We start from the raw sequence: 19,156 nt of genomic DNA on the forward strand, positions 1-19,156 counted from the left end.
AATAATTTTCTGCCAGGTGCTTCTATGCGCCATAAAACTTTTCTTTGAGCATTATACCTTATCATGCTGTGCTGATAACAGTGGAATGATTTTATTACCTAAGTAACACAATTATAGTTACCTAGCACTATACAGACATATACTATTTATTTTATATAAGGAAGGAAATTATAATATCCTGTAAATAAGGAACTTCTTTTAAAAAAGATACTAACTCTGCATTAAAAACCACACAGAAAAGATGTGGAATAGTAACTGAATGAGAGAGACCTAAATGAAAAGTGTTCTGGGATGATTTGTTATTTGCATAAGACCAATGTCTTCTATTTTGCCACCTATAACAAATAGCTCAGGAAGTGCTGAGAGTGTTCTGATTGAATTTTGCACATATTATTGTGAAGTGCAATAGGTAAAGTGGGTGGCTGGAGAGATGGGAGTTGAAATCCTCAGGAAGAAGGCCTTGGAAGAAGCAGTGGGATGCCTTCAGCCGGAAAGGCTGCTGCTGCTGCAGGATGCCTGTAAATTGTTCTTTTAATAAAAAGACTCTTCAGTTTTACTACCATGTGATTTCCTGAAGTTACAAACCAGCATGCATGGCGTGATATACACAAGGCCTGTTCTGCCACTGTTTAAAACAAAAATATTTATAAACATTGCATTCTACTTTCCCATCACAGAGGCTTTTTCTTGGTTGGAAAATAAAGCAAGGAAGTGTCTGTCATGTAGGCTGCACTGAAATTAAACTTATCTGTACCATTTTTTTTTTAGCTGTCTATTTTTACCTATTATATTTTACTTCAGAAAAAAAAAAAAAAAAAGAAAAAAGAAAAAAAGAAAAAAAATGCTACAGCTTATTTTCATTTGCTTCCTATGTAGTTGTGAAAGATAGTATTAAGTAGTGCTAACATTCCTTGAATGTTCATTTCAAGACGTGAATAAGAGAACACATGGCAGACGCTGGAAAGTCAAAAGAATGGCCATAAATAGATACATTCCTGTAGGTGTTCTCCTGAGAAGATAATTGTTTCTTTCGAAAGTTAATTGCCTTTCAAAATGAAGAACAAACAGTGTTACTAGTGAAAAAACTGTAGCCAGAGAAAGCCAAAGAATACCTAAGGGATTTTTGTTTTACCAATTAAAGAAAAAAAATTCTGGCCTTCTAGAAAAGGCATTGAAGGAAAGGAAATATCGTGGGCTAGTGTATTTTAAAATGCTTTATCAATGTGCTCATTCCTGTCTGATCACATCTCTAAAAGCTGGCTGGTACACCCTATGTGAAACAAAAGGCCAAACGTACAAGAGCTATGTAGTCACATAATGTTGGCTACATTGTACTGAGTGAGCAAAACATTTGTCTTGAATCCAGGTAAAGCTGGACAAAGCCTTAAGTGAATTGCAGATCTAGAATTTCAAGCACATAGCAGCATGTATAGTGCTGTGTTGATGTGTTATTAAAGGACAGAAGATTATCAAATGTGTTTATTGACAGTATTGATCTTCTTTATCTATTTATTTATTCTTTTATTTTTTGGCACCACACTGATTATCATAGGTCCCCTAAGAGTGAACATCCCTCAGTCTCCTGTGGGGATCTTTTGTGGAAAGTGGAAATTTCAGAAAAGGGCTCCCAGAATTCATATCTACAAAACAAAAGAAAAGGAATAGTCAGCGTAGAAATAATATTTCTGTTTGATTTCCATGCAGATTGAGTCAAGAAAGCTGTGGAACTGAGCTTGGAGATGCTGGACAGGAGAGCACAGAGACCTCAGGGCATTGCACCAGGATGGTGGGATGGATTTCCACTAGCAGGATAAACAGAAGGGGAAGAGGTACCTCAGCTACTGGTTTGGAGGAGAAAATAAAGTGTTTTGTAGCTGTTAAAATTCTGGGTTGTTCTGGAGGGAGAAGTGTATATATTATTAGCAACGAAGAAAAAAACAAACAAACAAAAAAACAACATGGAGTAGGTAAATATTGGATTAATTAGTTGTTTTTTGTTTGTTTGTTTGTTTTCCAGGTCAGAATTTCTATTTTGGGAACTATGCTTAATGGTAGCTAGGATTGAGGACAGATAAATAATCTGTGCACTTCACTACCTCACATCAATCCTATTATTCTACTTCATGCTTTATTTATCTGGTATCTGCTCATTGCTAGGAAACAGGTGTGTTAGAATAAGAGTCAGGAGAACATGGCCTGCCAAGATAATGCATCTGATCCCAGAAGACATACCTTTGCTAGAAAAGTAGCTCCTTAAAACCAGATGTTAAGAAAAATTGATTTTTACCTTGGAGTCTAGGACTGAGGGGGTTGCCTGATTTGTTGTTCAGGCTGTAGTTGATATGAAATGTGTTCCTCAGACCTTCTTATCAAAAAAACCTTCCTGATGCATGGAAAAAACTGTGTTGCTTCATGACCTTTCTTGTTGCTTAGATTTAAGCAATTGGCTTTGAAATAAATGTTACATTTACAGTATGACTCTTGATGTTGAAGCACCACCAGGCTTTCTATGCATGAAAATAGAGGTTGAGTCCTTTTCCAGTAAGTGCATCTCAGACTATTGAAACAGGAATCAGTCACAAGCTTTGATTTAAAATAGATTCTTCTGTAGACTTCTTGAGCAACACCAAGAGCTCATCTTGAACATGCACTACAGAAGGGTGACTATTTTAGAAGCTGTCTCCAGCATAATCCAGATCTCAGCAGCTTTTCAGAGAATCAGTATACTTTCAGTACTTCAAAGAAAAAGGAAAGACTGAGTTTTATAAATTAGGTGACTGAGGTAGAAACTGAAATTGATGGGTGTTTTTGGTTTCCTTCAGACTGCTTTGCTTTTGCATGTACTAAACTCAATGGGCAGCTCCCCAATAAATTTCAGTGATTGTATATAAGCTGCTCTTTTTAGGACCGGTGTTGAAGGCTTATTTCCTGTCCTCTTTAAAAATGAAGAAAAGCTGAGAGTATTCATTTAAAGAGATTATTATGGGACTCTTGTTAGTGATGGTAGTGCTTGCTTAGTGCTTATATAATTAAACTTGGATAATTCATTATAGCTGACAATGGCAACGAAATTCTTAAGTCTAAAGTGGATAATATGAAACCATTTTAGCCTTTAGCTTACTCTATCCAGACCTTCAGATAAGCCCTCCAACAGTTTCAAGGCTGTCTTGTTGGAGAGTAGATCTATGAGCTTAATGGATGTTGAATAATTAATTGATAGGTCTAGAAGATAACTGTGCTTTCTTGAAATTATTGTTGATTTCCTAAAGATTTTTTTCCTCAGTTTTACTTAGATGCTTTTAGCTTTAATTATTGCCATGATGTTAAACAGAACTGTGGCAGTTTGCTTGTCCATCTTTTCCAAGAATTCAAAAATAAATCTGCAGCATAAGAATAGAGAGCTTTACTTAAAACATTTTGAGATTCAGAAGGTTATTCTGGAATTATATACGAGACAAAAATGACATTATTGTCAAATAGGAAGTGGATTAATTCTACTCTTTGACACTACAGGATGTCAGTATACTCAGCAAAATTCTGTGACTAACTCAGACATAGTCCTTTTAGGCTGAAATTTGAACTTTTACACAAGAAACAAAGAAATCAGGGGATTTATATCCCTTCTGCTTTTCATTCCCTGGAATGCAAACTGATGCCACGTCTGTGTTTTGTAGTGTAAAAAAAGTCCACAATCTGACACAGATCAGACGTGATCTTTCACTGGCATCTGCCACGTGACACTACAACCTTTTGTGCACTGTGTAAATGACATGAATGGAAATCATTTTTCATGGGGAATCTTTTTTCACAAAGCATTGGTCAGTCAAATGCCAGTAATACTTTTGAAACTGATAAAAGACAGAGTAGAGCTTTCAAAGCAATGCTCAATGTTATCAACTGGTTTAAAGTCATTTATGTACCTGATATAATGCTTAATCTTAAACCTTCGGGGAAATATGATTATAGCCCTAATATCTATGAAGCTTTCTTAATAGAGAGTGGCCTTTCCTTTTTCCATTTCCAATCAAAAAGCACTGATTCTTTGCAAACTTGAATCTTCATCTTCTCAAAGAGCTGGAGTTTTTCCCCTTCAAACTTGGGACCACTATATCTAAATATATTGGAACAACTAAAGGGAAATAGGATTGTATTGGTGAAATATACTGAGACGTGTCTGTGGTTTTATTACTTGGTAGAGCAAGTAAGAAGGAAATGTGGGCAGACTGATCTGTCTAGACAGCCAAAGAAAGTAAAATGATGAATCTAAAAGCGTTTTTCTAAATCTTGTCTACTCTTATGACCATGCAACAAAATGCCAGTTCACACAAATATAAAGGAGACCTTCTATCTCTTGGAAGATAGGAGACAGGAGGACTTCAATTGCTTGTTGCTCACTTCCTGAGATAAAATACCTTGTGACTTAGGGATAAGTATATAATCAGAATTTCTTGATCAAACTGTTATGCTGCTTATTATTATTTCAGGGGAATAATGGAGATAGAACTATAAAATACCTAGTAATGAACATTTCACTTCTCTGCAGCCCAGTATCAAAACTTTTTCCCAAATTCTTTGAGTGAAGCTAACATCCATTTTTTTTTTCCCTGGCATGCCATTTATGACATCACCACTGATGAAAAGTAAATTTGAAGAATCAGAGCTCTTCTCTCAATGTACAGCAGCAGACCTTATCTGCATAGCTGAGCGCAGTGTGTGCCACTGAAGGATCTCATCCTGCCTGTGCAGGAAGCTCAGACACTGCTGCAGTGAGTGAGAGAGTGCTCACTTGAGCAGAGCATGTTGCAGATGAAAACCAAACAGTTGCCAAGTGGAACACACAATGTAGCTGTGATCCTGGCCTCTCTCTGCTTTAGATACATGCCTTAAAGCTCTGGATATGCAGCAACTGAATTCCACTCCTAAGGGAAAGGGGGATTTGTTATTTTTATGTGAGGAGACTGGCTGGGATTCTGCATGCCTCTCATCTGGTAGCCTCATGACTAGAGCTTTGCCAGTTAGGAGGAAAGCCAGCTTTCAATCTTGCTTTAGAATATCGTGGCTTTGTTAAATCTTCTCCTATTGAAATGGGGCTTCTGAGGGACTGATGAGAAAATGGAAAGAATTAGCAACAGGAAACATAATTCTACAGTCTGGTTTTGATAACTTGGTTTTTAAAGCTGCATGGTCCAGTTCTCCTTCCAGTTACAGTTTCATACATACTCCACTTACACAATTTCAGTGATTTTTTTTAAAGTACATTGGAAATAAAAACATAGATCATATCTGTGAACTGGAATGTTTGCATTTCAGGTGAAACTGAAATAACTTGATTGAGTTGTAACTTAGGATCAGGACAGATGAAAACAGGGACTGACCTCAGTGTTGGCTTGGACAATAATGCACTTTTGACACACACATTTTGTGTACACCAAACTTTGTAACATGAAACCAAACGACAAAATAAACCCATGTAATCCTATTGTTTAGGAGAGGTCACAGAGTTCAGGAGAGTATTTAGCATATGTGGTGAAGAGGATATCAGCTTTGCAGAGGAAAATAATCATGACATTTTAAAATATTCTCTCCTTGGAACTGGATATCAGAAAAGTGTTTTTACAGCAAAAATAGTGAAACATAGGAACAGGTTGCCCAGAGAAGTGATGGATGCCCTATTTCTGAACATGTTCAAGGTCAGGCTGGACCTTGAGCAACCTGATCTATCTATAGATATCCCCGTTCATTGCAGAGGAGTTGGACTAGATGACCTTTAAATGTCCCTTCCTATTCAAATGATTCTATGATTCTGTGAATTCCTCTTTGCTTCTTCCACTGTTACTTCCTCTAACTGTGATTCAGTGCAGGGCATCTGACCTGTAGAAGGACATCAACTTAAGCTGTCCATACTGAAAGATAATCCTGCTGGGAAATATACTTGAGCTCAGCTTCTGGGAGCCCTTTTGCCTCCCAGTGTGCATCATCTGGAAGTAATGCCTTGCTTTTTTGAAATCCTGATAGCCATAAAAATGAGAACTTGGTACATAGCTTTACATATTTTCACCTGTACGCACCCATGCCCACATCCTGCATGTATGACAACAGTAACTCAAGGCACAAGTAATGAATAAATTACAAAGTTTTTCATAAGACCTCAGATTCTCTGGAGTCATACCAAAGCTGTAAGCTCAAAACAGTTTTGAATCTCTGATACTTTAATTGCTCGAGGAGGAGCTCCTGATACTCCTTTGTGATGTATTAGGATGTTGCACTCTGGACATTTAAAAAAGAGGCATTTACAGATGGCCATACCTCAAATGGTGCAATCAACGAGGTAGAAATATGTGCTACTTTCTCCATGACTGCTCCTGGTCAATTAACAGTTAATTGCTACATCCATCTTCCCTCTGAGGAAGACGGTATAGGAAGCAAAAGTATTTCAAAGAATCATAAAATCATTAAGCTTAGAAAAAACTGCTAGGATCATCTAATTCAATTGTCAACCCATCACCACGTTCTCTATGTCCCTCAGTGCAACATAAACACTTTTCTTGAACATCTCTAGGGACAGTGACTCCACCACTTCCCTAGGCAGCCTCTTCCAATGCCTCACCACTCTTTCTGAGGGCAATTTTTCTAATATCCAACCTGAAACACCCCTGAGTATTTCCCCTTATTACTCCAATGCTAGAACAGCCCTGTGCCTTTGCCATCCTTTTGGCTAAGACATAGTTCATCAGCAAAATACGTTCTTTAGGAAACTAGAACACAAATCTTCATGATGTCTAAAGAATTCTGAAATTCCTTTACAATGCAATTTCTAATGAGTGTAGTAATCATAATTTGACCTGTGACTTCCATGTCATAAAAATAATGCTGTTTTTCAGACAAAACATATTAAAATTAATTTTAAAATATTACTTTTGAAAGAATGAATTCTAGGAGAAATCTCAATTCTTTTTCCCCAAAATATCATTTTTGACTAATTGCATGTTGGAAAGCTTTTGAATATTTCAAAAGTTGTGAAAATTGGTGCAATATTAACAGTGTCTCTGCTTATTTTTGCTACAAAAATAGATGGAAATGTATCAAGACAAAAGACAGCACAGCTTTCATAAAATTACAGACTTACATAACAGAAGTGAGTTTGAAGAAAGCAATACTGAGCTGTATAAACAAACATCTTTGCACTTACAATACAAACAACCCAGGATTATTTTGTTAGCAGTCATTACAGAGCACATAATCCTGGTAAGGCAAACAGGCACGAGAAAACTCTGCCATCAATGCTGAAACCCTTTGTGTGTGAGTAGTGACAAAGACTTCGCTCCAAGACAAAGTAATTAAAATATTCTTGGGTCTTTAACCTTTGTCCATTGGTGCATGACACTGAGCATTGCCAGGGCTAAACAAATAGCATTGATGTGCATCTAATGGCAGCAACAGGGTTACAGCTGAGAAAATGATAGAGACAAGGAGATGTAAATGAGAGTTGGCTGCAATCAGTGCACAACATACCTTACTTTGCAAAAGACAAGCAGGATAGGCTGGAGACATGAGGCTGCATAGTGCTAGGCTGCTCTGAGCTCACATTTGGGCAAACTCAGCACATTTCCAAAGTACAAATTGCCAGATTCAGAAGAAATAATAAATGCACAGAATTAATAGTAGCGTTTGTGAGAGCATAAGTCAAAAGAACTGAGATAAGGGGAAGTGTGAGTCTGAGAAATCAGTCATGAATATTTTGAAAGATCTGATAACATAGTGAAACCAAACCTGTTAGATTCTTTATTTTCTGTCTGTTCTTCCTATTTTTATTTTATCTTCTTCACAAAGCATGCGATCTGGAGAAAAGTATTTAATTTTGGACATGCAATGCTTTATCAAATAGGCTCAGCACCACCAGATCCAAAGCCCTAGCAGAATGAAGGTTAAATACTTGGCAGTGAGCTGTGCTGTGCTCAGCTGGATCTTGAACAAAGCAGAGTACCTGAGGTTTCTTTTCATGACAGTGGGGATAAAGTACAGCTGTCTGGCAAGCTGATGAAAGGATGCTCACCAAAGTGGGAGATGGTGATAGGCACAATGTATAACAGCATCTTCCCTCAATAGCTAAACTGTACACCAGACAGTATGAAAAGAAGGCAGGGAAAATGGTTAAAAAGGATTTCTTAATGTTTTTCTTAATGCTGCTTTTAACTTGGTGCCAGTGTCCAGCTGCTTCTCTGCATTTAGCAGTGCCTGATCTTGATTACTGTGTTACCAACCTGCCTACAGGTAAATACCTGCCCTGTTCTAATAACTTGCCAAAACAAGAACTCCTGAGCTTGAGAATTCAGCTAGCCGGATAAAATGCTGCACCTAAACACATATGTATTCCTGCACTGGAATACATATTCTGGTATACTGGCATGAGTTGGATTTGATAATGCTTGTCGGTCCCTTCCAACTTGGGAAATTCTGTGATTCCATGACAGCTTGGACTTTATCTGTGTCTCATCCAAATTGAGCTATCCCCTATCTATAACAGATGAAAGCAGCAATTGCTATAATTTTCATGCTATAATGATCTGCCAGCATGGTAGCAATTTATAAGACAGACAGACAAGTAGGAAATAGGCTTAACCTTTTTGGACTGTTGTTGTACTATGTGGAGAAACACCAGAAAGGGAGACACAAACTCTGGGATTCACCTGGAATCTTCAAACAGATACCAGTATTTTCTCTTACAACAAACTTCTTGGCAATACTGGGCACACAAAATAAAACTGGATTCTACATTTAGAATGGAGAAAAATTATCCCTTTGTAGCAACGGAGACTTTGTCTGGTTCTGCAGATGATGGTCTGGCCCTGGAACAGTCTTTCCAGTGCAGTGCTCGTGGTCTCAAGCTGCCGGATTTCAAGGAGCATGTGGACAAGGCTCTCAGACGTACGGTTTGGATTTAACCGCTCCTGTGCAGAGCCAGGAGTTGGACTCGATAGTCCTTGCGGGTCCTTTCAACTCTACCTCCGGAGCACAGCCACATGAACCGGAACGGTGCCGGTTGCCTGCGGAGGAGGGAGGGCCGGGCCACAGCGTTGCGCTCCGCCCGGGGGCGGCCCCGGCGCTTTAAATGCGGCGGGGACGAGCAGTGCTCACCCAGCTCCTGCAGAGCTATGGCTCCTGAGCGGCCCCCGCCGGCCTTCGAGGGCGCCGGGAAGGAAAGCGGGCTGCAGGTATGGCGCGTGGAGCGGCTGGAGCTGGTGCCGGTACCTGCCAGCCGTCATGGGGACTTCTTCGTCGGAGACGCCTACGTGGTGCTGCACACCGTGCGCCGCGGAGCCGCCTTCGCCTACCGCCTGCACTACTGGCTCGGTAGGCAGCGGGGGAACGGAACGGGGCAGGGTAGGGGTACCGTCTCCCTGCACGGAGCGTGCCCGGGCTGCTTCTGGAGCATCCGGGCTGAAGCAGGAATATGGGGTATAGGTGATGCTGTGCCTGCCAAGGGGCACTGGGGGTGAGAACGCTGGGTGTGATGGGGAGCTGTGTGTTTGAGTGCTTTGTGGTATGGGTTTGGAAAAGTGGTGAAGGATCAAATTCAAGTCTTAGCTGTGTCTCACCAAGAATCAAGAGTGAAATCCTGCCTCCACCAGGATGAAGAAGTTTCTTATCTTTGTTTCCGCCAAAACTTCAACTTAGCCTTCTCCTTATGGTATTGCTGCATAGTTTGGGGTCTCCATGCTGCCTTTTCCAGCCAGGCTGATCTTGCTTTCTAATGCTAGATATTGGAAGTGAAGTCACCTAGCTTTCTGTAAAACCAGTTCTCTTTAACATTGCTGATTGCCTTGTAGAACCCCTCCCAAAGCAGCCAAGAAAAAGCTGTGAAACAGATACCTGTCATGTGGGTAGACTAAAAGAGGATGTGTTTTAGGTCTCTTCCTCATCTGCTGAAGGTTAATTGGACTTCCTTGTTAGTCATCGTCTGACCACGGCCTGAGGTCAGTTTCTTTTGCCGTTATTGTAAGGTTCGTGTGTGGGCCATCTGTGGATGCATGTAGAGGTCACAAAATTATTAAGATTGGAAAAGACCTCTAATTAGGATCATCTAGTCCAACAGTCAGCCCATCATCACCATGCCCACTGCACCATGTCCCTAAATACTATGTCTACCCTTTCCTTGAACAACTCCAGGAACAGTGACTCCACCACTTCCCTGGACAGCCCATTCCAATACCTGACCATTCCTTCTGGGAAGAAATTCTTGCTAATATTTGACTTGAACCTTCCCTGGTGCAACTTGAGGCCGTTCCCTCTTGTCCTCTTGCTAGTTACATGAGAGAAGAGGCTCATCCTCATCTGGCTACAACTTCCTTTTAGGTAGTTTTAGGGAGCAACAAGCAGTGTTGCAGAGATGAGTCAATGTATATTAGTATTGCCATATTTGAGTCCCTGTGGGTCTCGTTGTGCTTTATCTGGTGGGATTGTTTCTGCATAAATGTTTGAGGCTTGTTCAGCTTTGCATTTGTTATTGGTTATCCAGTTGGTGCACTGGATAGATCAGGCTCTGACAAGAGTATGATCAGAGATGGCAGTGTGAATGAGTTTCTGGCAGACGAGTCTACGTCAACAGTGCTGTTAGTCAGAAGCAAGGTTTGGCTTGTTGTGCCATTGCTAACAAAATTAGAAATACTTTAACTTGGGAGTTCAGGTTTATTAGACCTGTGCCAGGGCAAGCTGCAAGGACTGCCACTGGATATGAAGCTGAAACGGTGACTGATACTTGCAGTAATTATGAGTTGGCTGAAGACCTTTGGTTGTACACACTGCATATATCATTCTGATAGGTGTTGTAAATAGCTTTGGGCAATCTAGGCACACATCCCTATACAGCTGGCAGCTTGGCAGTAGTGTGGCAAACTGCTGGGAAATTCCTTCCTTCTCACGGGACACTCCAGTAGTGGGTGGAGATACCAAACGCTGCTGCAAGCTGTTAGCTCTGATCTGCCCTGCAGAGCTTTGTATTAGGTGCACAAGTAAGGGTAGTCACGTCTAGGGCAGGAGTCTGGGTTACTTTAGTAGTTTTGAATGATTCTTACCACTTCTTCCTTATGATTCTCACAAGACTTCTTCCTTATGAGCAAATGTTTTATAACTTGTGGGTAAAGAAGATGTCAGAGGGTCTTTCTGATGTCTTCTCATAAACAGTCTGTGAACAGTACAAGCAGTCAGTAACAGGCTGAGATGGAGAGAATTCGTGTACATTTCTGTATCTTACTTGTCTCACCCTGGTAACTGTTACTAAAAATGTTGTTGTTAAAGAACTCAGTTAATGCATAGCTGTTCACACTCATTTACAATTACATACAACAGTAGAAGAGATATGTCCATAATAAAAGACAATCATAAATTTGTCAGCCAATAGGAGATCTCTTGGTTTAAACAGTGCTGTCGTGAATATGGATGTAGGCTGAGACACTTCTGCATTTCATGTTTTATATTTTCAGAGAAAACTTGCACTTTATCTCATAATAATAGCAGTAAATTGAACTGGTAGGACTACAATTGCTCAACTTCACAAATTCACTTGGACCTGGACCAAATTTTATGCTTTGCTTGAAAATTTAACCTGAATGCTGCAGCTGTAACATGCCCTCAGGCTGGGAACCAAAAAATGTTCTTGGCCTCCCAGGTGTCTCAATTCCTGTACTGAATGGGGGAAATGTTTTCTCTTGAATTCATATGGTTATAGAGCCTTCTTTTTAGGACCATGGGGGACAGAGGCATATGTCCTAGAGAAATGTAAATTTTGGAGTCTGGAATTAAACAGCAGTCAGTTAGAAAATAGACATGCAAAGAGAACAGAAGTTACAGAACCTCTTCATCAAATATCTGGCTGTTGCCTGAGATCAGAGTCTTAAAGAATCACAGATCCCTCTTTCATTTACTTTCTAATGTTTAAACTTCCTGCTCAGCTCAAGTGCACAATCTGTTTTAATAAGAGGATTTTGTATGTGAGTGACCAGTGTTGCAGTAAAAGGGTTTATTTTAGGAAAGAAAATATCAGGTATATAATTTGACTTAACTAACATCTCTTCACAGCTTTTTGCTTAGGAAGACCTGGTGTTTGCGATTGAAGTCCAAAAATTATTACTTCACTCACTTATATTCACTTAAAATACACTCTTTTTTAAAGAGAGAGAGTGCAAATAATTTTGGCTTTTTTTCTGTCCTTTTAAAGATAGATCTTCAAGCAGCAAATAAATTGTGAGTGACCTTGTGTTTGGTGGTCAAGGTAATGTGCAGTGCTTTCTTTCAACAACCTACTGGAGGCAGAATGTCACAATTTCTACAACAGGGTTCTAAATTATATTGGTTTTTTATAGACATAATACTTTATCTTATTCCAGGGAAAGAATGTACCCAGGATGAAAGTACAGCTGCAGCTATTTTCACTGTTCAACTGGATGACTACTTAGGAGGAAAGCCTGTACAGAGCAGAGAAATTCAAGGATATGAATCTAATGAGTTTGTGAGCTATTTCAAAGGAGGAATTAAATACAAGGTAAAGAGCCACCTGTCACATTGTCACATATTTCTTTTTTTAGAATGTTTTAATGTTATTTCATCCAAATAATATGAAATATTTGTTATTGAAACATTAAAAATTGTTTCTTTAATGCTTAGTAGTTTTAGATCTACCTACTCTGAGCTGTTGAGGTCCTGTATTTGCATAGAGTGTCAGCTGCTTTATCAGCGCTCCTTCTGTTAAGTGCAGACCACTCCCAGGCATGCTTTCCATAATCCCCAATCAACTGATCATGAAGTTGCATACTCTTGTGTCTAAGGGAGCTCATGGGACACTGTTTAAGAGACAGCAGATCTTACAGAAACCACTTCTGTTCTGTAATCTGAATCATTTTCTTCAAATGAAGATCCTACTGTGCATAAGTAGCAAAAAACATGAACAGTAGAGCAGACCCAGACCTCATTTCTGTCTAAAAAGTTAGCCTTTAACTTAGTTTATGGATTTTTAAATCAGTAATTTGGTCTTGCTTCCCCCTAGTTTGGTGCTCTTGGCTAGCTTATCTCCTGAAGGAATATTTGCAGCTTAGAAAATTGTAGATCTGCTATTCAATTACCCTCTCTCTTTATGCATATCCAGACTCTCAAAGCACCGGGACTGCTGAGATTTAAAGAAGTTGAGAAAACTATGCAGGACTGCACATTCCTTTGTTTTCCTTCAATTATGTGATAGACTACTAACTTTTTCCTTGACAAGGTGGTTAGGATTACAACATCTTCTAGTTATATAGGAGAAGGTGGTGAATCCTGTTCTTTCCTTTTCTGCACACTTATGAAACACCTTTGAAGCAGGGGGACATCTGCTCCCTCAGATTAAGACCTGACAGTTCAGCAACAGAAGTGTTCCCCACGTCTGTCCGGTCAGTGGTCAGCACTGTTAAAAAGTTTGCAGTTCTGGCTTACTGCATGAACTCTGTCCTGCTTGCTTCTCAGCTGCAGCAAAAAGGTAAGTTCAAAGAAATGAAGTTGAAGTAAAGCTTGGTGCTTTGTGTTTTTATTCAGGCAGGTGGTGTTGCCTCTGGATTTAATCACGTTGTTACTAATGATCTGAGAGCCCAGAGGCTTCTCCATATCAAGGGCCGGAGAGTTGTGAGAGCCACAGAAGTCCCCTTGACTTGGGCCAGCTTCAACAAAGGAGATTGTTTCATTATTGACCTTGGAAATGTAAGTCTTTTCCAAAGCAACTTGCACTGAAAAGTAGATGTGCATTTCAGGGGAGAAAAGATGTTGCTGTAGGATGTAATTTTTGTTGTCGCAACACTTTCAAAGCTCAAAACTGCTTTGAATGGTTTCTAAAGTATACACAGAGTGCTCAAGAAATAGTTATTTCCCACTTGAGGCATTGAGGGTATTTTTATTCATGTTTTAAGCATAAGCTGTTCATAGTGAGTCCTTACAGTGCTAAGGCAAATTAATAAGGGGACCTTTCCCTTAAGAGTACTTCCTTTTTTTTTTTTTTTTTTTTTTTTTTAATTTTGACAATTTAAGAAATGGATGCAAGATATGTTATCAAAACAAGCTAGTAATAAAATGTGTTGTAAAACTAGTTTTTCAAGAGATTGCTTCTCAGAATCTCTACTCAGGTATAAGCACTCCTGTAGGACTTTCTGCTAAAGGCAGTTAGAGAAGCTGAGTGCAGGAATGTATAGACAGGTAAGGGAAGATAATTCTGCTTGCTTCAGATGACCTAAGGGATTGTACTGTCACTTTAAAACTCATGTTAACTTTCTGATACCATAGGTAGTTCACACTTTTTAGATACTAGTTATCAGTTTGAAGCTACTCTCATGTCTGATATACTGACATATACAAAATGCTACCTTGTAGATAATTTTTTTTTCATGTGCTTGTGCAACTGCAATTGGTCTTAGCTTTAACGCTTCACAAGGAAGTGGTCAGTGGCTTCAGCAAGGTTTGAGAAGTTACTTAATGCACTGAGAAAAAAATCTCTTCTTAACTCATGTTACAAGTTCTACTTTTTGCTCTGAAAGCCCCCCACTGTTGTGATGAACGAAGATATTGTTATCACTTAGCTATATTGATTATCTGTTACATTCTAATCATACTGCTTGCTGTGTTATCTGAATGCTGCTAAGCACTTCCTCCTGTGATGGTATGGTCTGAGCATCTAAAACAACCAAGTGATCAATATCCAAAATATTGTCTCTGAATGTCACTTTATATTAAGGAGGCAAAGAAGAGCTAAATTACCTATTCCCTTTCAGGGCTAACCTGTGGGAGATGGGCAATTTAGAACTAACCATCAGTAGGAAATGCCTGCTTTTGCAATCAGGCTCTCAGGCTTGAGTTTTGTAGTTTGGAGTTACCCTTCCACAAACACCTAATGAAGGTGGGCATGCTCCAGTCTGACTTCTCTTGGCCCTTACTGTGCTGGAGATGCCTCATTCACCTAAAGCAATTGCTAAAGACACACTGCAGACATGACAGTGATGCTGAAATGTACTGTGGTTATATGGATGTACTGTGGGTGTTAGATATATAGCTTGGTGAGATGTACTGAGAGGAGAGTGCTGTCACTGGGCAATTTAAATGTAACACTTCAGCTTCTTGTTTTTTTTAGCATGAAAGTACATTGTGAGCCTTTTCTGGTTTCTTAGTATAACATCACTTTGGCTTCTGATTTCCTGACTGATAAGACATGTTAAGCAGCTATGTAATCATATGCCATTTTAGGAAGAAAGATTAGATGTGCAAACATTTAGATCTTTACTGGGCTATGGAGAGCCAGTTGAATCACATGGCCAACAACAATGCTTAGCCTTGCTGAGCCAGTGGTGGTGTAAGGATTGGTTTTCTTGGATGGATAAAAAAATAGAAAGTATTTTGACACCTACTTGCAGCAATTTAATTATCAATTACTTTGTAAACCAGACCTTTCTTGAGAAGTGAAAAGGCAACATCTGATGTACTATAAAATGAAGAAGCAAGTCTACCTGAAGTGCCTGTTGAGAAATAGATGTGATACAAAACTTGCCCAAAATTTCCACTGTAACAGTGCATTTTTCTAAGAACTATATTTCAGGCTGAAGTAATTCTATTTCAGGTTGAAATTTTCCACTACTGAAAGTCCTTTGCAAATGGGTGATTCTTTTAAAGGAGCTCTTAATTTAATGTAGGAGTCCTTTTAAAAAAAAAAATTTTTTTTTTTTTTTTTGCTCAGATTACTTAATAGAAATAAAATGAATCATTGATAAGGTCGTTCTTGAGTCTTGGGACTTATTTCAGGGCACTACTGGATCACTGTCTGACATTAATGGGTAGTAACTGCATAATGAGCTTATTGTCAGTGCTCTTACAAGCCTGTCAAATAAAAGGAGCTTCCAAGATGTACTTCTTCCATTCTCACAGATAACTAGAAGGATGATCTCTGTGGTACTGCAAAACTACTCATGCAATACATTTTTTGTTGCACTATGTCAAGCTACTTATTTAATATAAGTCACCTCAGTTTTCCAGCTGAGCTCAACTACTATGCTATTTTTGAACCTGTCATTTGAACAGGTAAGGGAAAGTTAAGTTAATAACAATCACAAATTAAACTGTTACTGACCACTAAGTCTTCCTTCTGATGATAATTCTTTGAGTTGAAAGTATTTGTGTGCATTTCCAGATAGCTAGATATGAGATCACAGTTCAGTTTGTGATGGTTAATACGAGAAGCTGTGTTGCTTACTAGATTGTGCTTGTAGCACTTACAATATCCTGACCAGGTCTTACCTTGCCTGCTTTGAACTTCCAAGGCTGGAGAAGGAAATAGCTTCAGATGTCAGAGAAACTCTGTCTTTGACAGGAGGAAAGTCAGTAGCCAGTGGGTATAGCCCTTCTGTTCAAACAGTCTTCTGGAAGCTTTCTTACATGAGCTATGTGACCACCACACTGATTCCTCTGTGCAGTGAGTGATCCAGGAGCATGCCTGGGGTGTCAGACTCTGACTTTCTTCTACAAGGAATGCCCATACCACCTCCATGCTGAACCTGGGAAGTTATCCTGTCCCAGCAGCAGCTCAGGCAGGAAAAGTACAAGGCAGCTGCAAGAAGGCTTTGTACAAGCCTGGAGTAGAATGCCCCTTACCCTGTTGGCTTATGCTTCTTGGTGCATCCTATCCAGGCACAGTTGTTCCATAGGCCTCTCAGAAGCCATGGTCTTCTGCCACATTACCCATCCAGTTTCTGGCCAGAGAGTGCTCTGCAGTTCACTATGCCCTGCTTGAGAAGCAGAAGGACAGTTGGTGATTCCTAGTGGTCTTAACTGGTTATGTTCTGTGCTGTCCCTCTTTACACCTGGCACAGCTTGCCTACCTCTCAGCTGCTTTCATTAGCCACATTTTTTTATCCCTTCATCACCAAGGCAAGTGATTCTTTAAGCAGCATGACAGTGTGAAGACACTTTCAAAGTGGACAGGAAACTCCTCAGTATTGTGATGTTTACCATGTGTACACTGGTGCATAGTGGTGATGTACAAAGTATGAATGTTGAGGGGCACTGGTGATATGGGAAGAGCTGAAACATCCGGTCAGTGAGGGAGAGAGCAGTTAGCAAAATGCAGCAGAAGCAATGTGAGTAGCAATACAATGAAACATGGAAGTGGTTGGGTTGTTGGTGGTGGAGGGTTTTTTTTTTTTCCAGTTTATCACTTCAATTTTAGAAGCTCAACTAGAAAAAAGCTTTTTAAAATTATGTCACTAATGACCAGCTAAAACACTCCCTAAGTTCAAACAGAGCTTTTGGAGTGTAACACTTGCTTCTCACTGGCAGCAGTACAGTGAACTAAGTGTCTGCAGGGAGAGGGCTGCATGCCACTTGGCTTCTTGGAAAAAAAAATGCAGAGATGGTTGTTTAAAAAATGTGCTGGTGAGGTGATGAATACCAAGCAGTACTGAGGCTGGGCCTGATCTACGTTGGAAAGTTTCAGCAGCACAATGAGAGTTCTGCTAACAAAATGTTACCCATCTTCCCAAAGGAAGAATGTAGAAGGCTAGATGATAGCTATACCAAAAGTCAAGTAAATGCTGCAAGTAAACTGAACTGTTGTCCATCTTTCCTATTACTATGGTAGTTCTTATGTATTGACTTGTAACAACCAAGAGGTTACTAATTTGAAATGTGTGTGACTGCACTTTGTTATACCTTACAGCAGCCAATGCACACTGCTTTTCAAGGGCTCTGTGAATCAGAAATGAAAATTATGTTAAAAATTATGATGTAAAATACATCACAATACAGTGAGTAAAGCTGTCATGTATCTGTTTGGATAGTTGTCTCACATGACTTCCTGACATAATTGGTATGTCAAGTGTAAGTCATATCTTCCATAAAGGTGCTCGAAGGAACGCATCTAGAAGGATCACTTCTATATTGCAATTGCTTTTCATAAAAACTGAACTTTGTGTATATATTAAAACAAATTTACAAGAACAAAATAATTTTTTTTTATTGTTATAAAGCAGAACACATGCTTATAGTGTTATGACAGCAGGGTATGATTCAGCATTACATTGCAACTTTTAACAGTTTGAGTTTTACTTCTGCAATCTCCTTCCTTCTACCCTATATTGTCTCTTCTAGGTGACTTTTCTCTCCCCTTAAAGAAAGCAGTTCAAAATCAGCATATGTATTGCTTTATAACAAAGTCACTGTTTGGGAATAAACAGGACTGGAAGAGCAGATTCTTGCATGTGGGAATTCTATAGGTTTCTCTCTAGTTGCTTTTCCTGGCACTGTCACATTCAACTAGTCATGTCCTTTTTTTCCATGTTTTTCATTCATAGTTTCTCCTACAACTAACCTCTTTCCCATTTTCACCCAGCTGAGAAAACAATGCTTGTGTCGTAGTAGGAGGCTGTTAAACAAGTAGCAGAGGTTGAAGAAGTAAACAACTTTAGTGCTTTATTAACATCATGGACTTATTAACAGGTTACAAATGTGGCTGTAACTATGCACAGTGTATGTTAGTATTGAGTCATGTCATATTTTTCTGTAAATATGAGGCAATTATTTTTATAGTTTTAGTACTTTAACCTTCAGAGTTCTGGAAGTTCATCAGGAGAAAAAATAAATACTTCAGCCTTTTCTTCTTTTCAGCTGGAGTATTCAGGGTTTGTAGTTCCCCTAACTTCTCAGGGGTTGGAAAGCTTTTTTCTTTCCTCTTTCCTCCTCAACTTGTACACAGAAAACTGAAACAGAGACATCACTAAGGCTGAGAGAACTTCTAACACCTTCAAGTTGAGGGGACTCACAAGAATTCAGTTAATTTTCTTCCTGTTGCTGTAGGAAATTGAGACGCCTTGCTGCTTGAGACACTGTTATTCAGAATGAATGTACTCCTTTCACTCAGTCTTTTTGCAGTGTGACGTAGCAACAGATATTCCCAGAACATGATGTTAAAACAAGTGTGAAGGAAAATATAGTGTAAGTATGCCTGTGGTACTTATTTTTACCGTGAAAGTTTGTTCCAATTGAATCAAATGGGAGACTCCTAGATTGATTACAAAGATGCTGTTGTAACCATACTAGGGCTAGGCTTCTGGTGGCCTATGCTGCATTCTGACTGAATGAATTCAGAGTGTATTTTGGGTAA

The 19,156-nt window shown here is 39.4% G+C and overlaps 1 protein-coding gene across 1 annotated transcript in view; it reads left to right on the forward strand.

Moving 5' to 3' along the window:
* The first annotated feature begins 9,126 nt into the window (after nt 1-9,126).
* SCIN (scinderin) overlaps nt 9,127-19,156 on the forward strand; it is a 45,463-nt gene continuing 35,433 nt past the window's right edge. Inside the window, exons 1-3 of the mRNA XM_052695394.1 lie at nt 9,127-9,351; nt 12,384-12,538; nt 13,561-13,722. Coding sequence (XP_052551354.1) covers nt 9,153-9,351; nt 12,384-12,538; nt 13,561-13,722 — 516 coding nt within the window. The 5' untranslated portion in view covers nt 9,127-9,152. The remainder of the gene's footprint in view (nt 9,352-12,383; nt 12,539-13,560; nt 13,723-19,156) is intronic.

Source organism: Tympanuchus pallidicinctus, unplaced genomic scaffold (assembly GCF_026119805.1).
Source record: "Tympanuchus pallidicinctus isolate F22 unplaced genomic scaffold, pur_lepc_1.0 scaffold3, whole genome shotgun sequence".
NCBI lineage: Eukaryota > Metazoa > Chordata > Aves > Galliformes > Phasianidae > Tympanuchus > Tympanuchus pallidicinctus.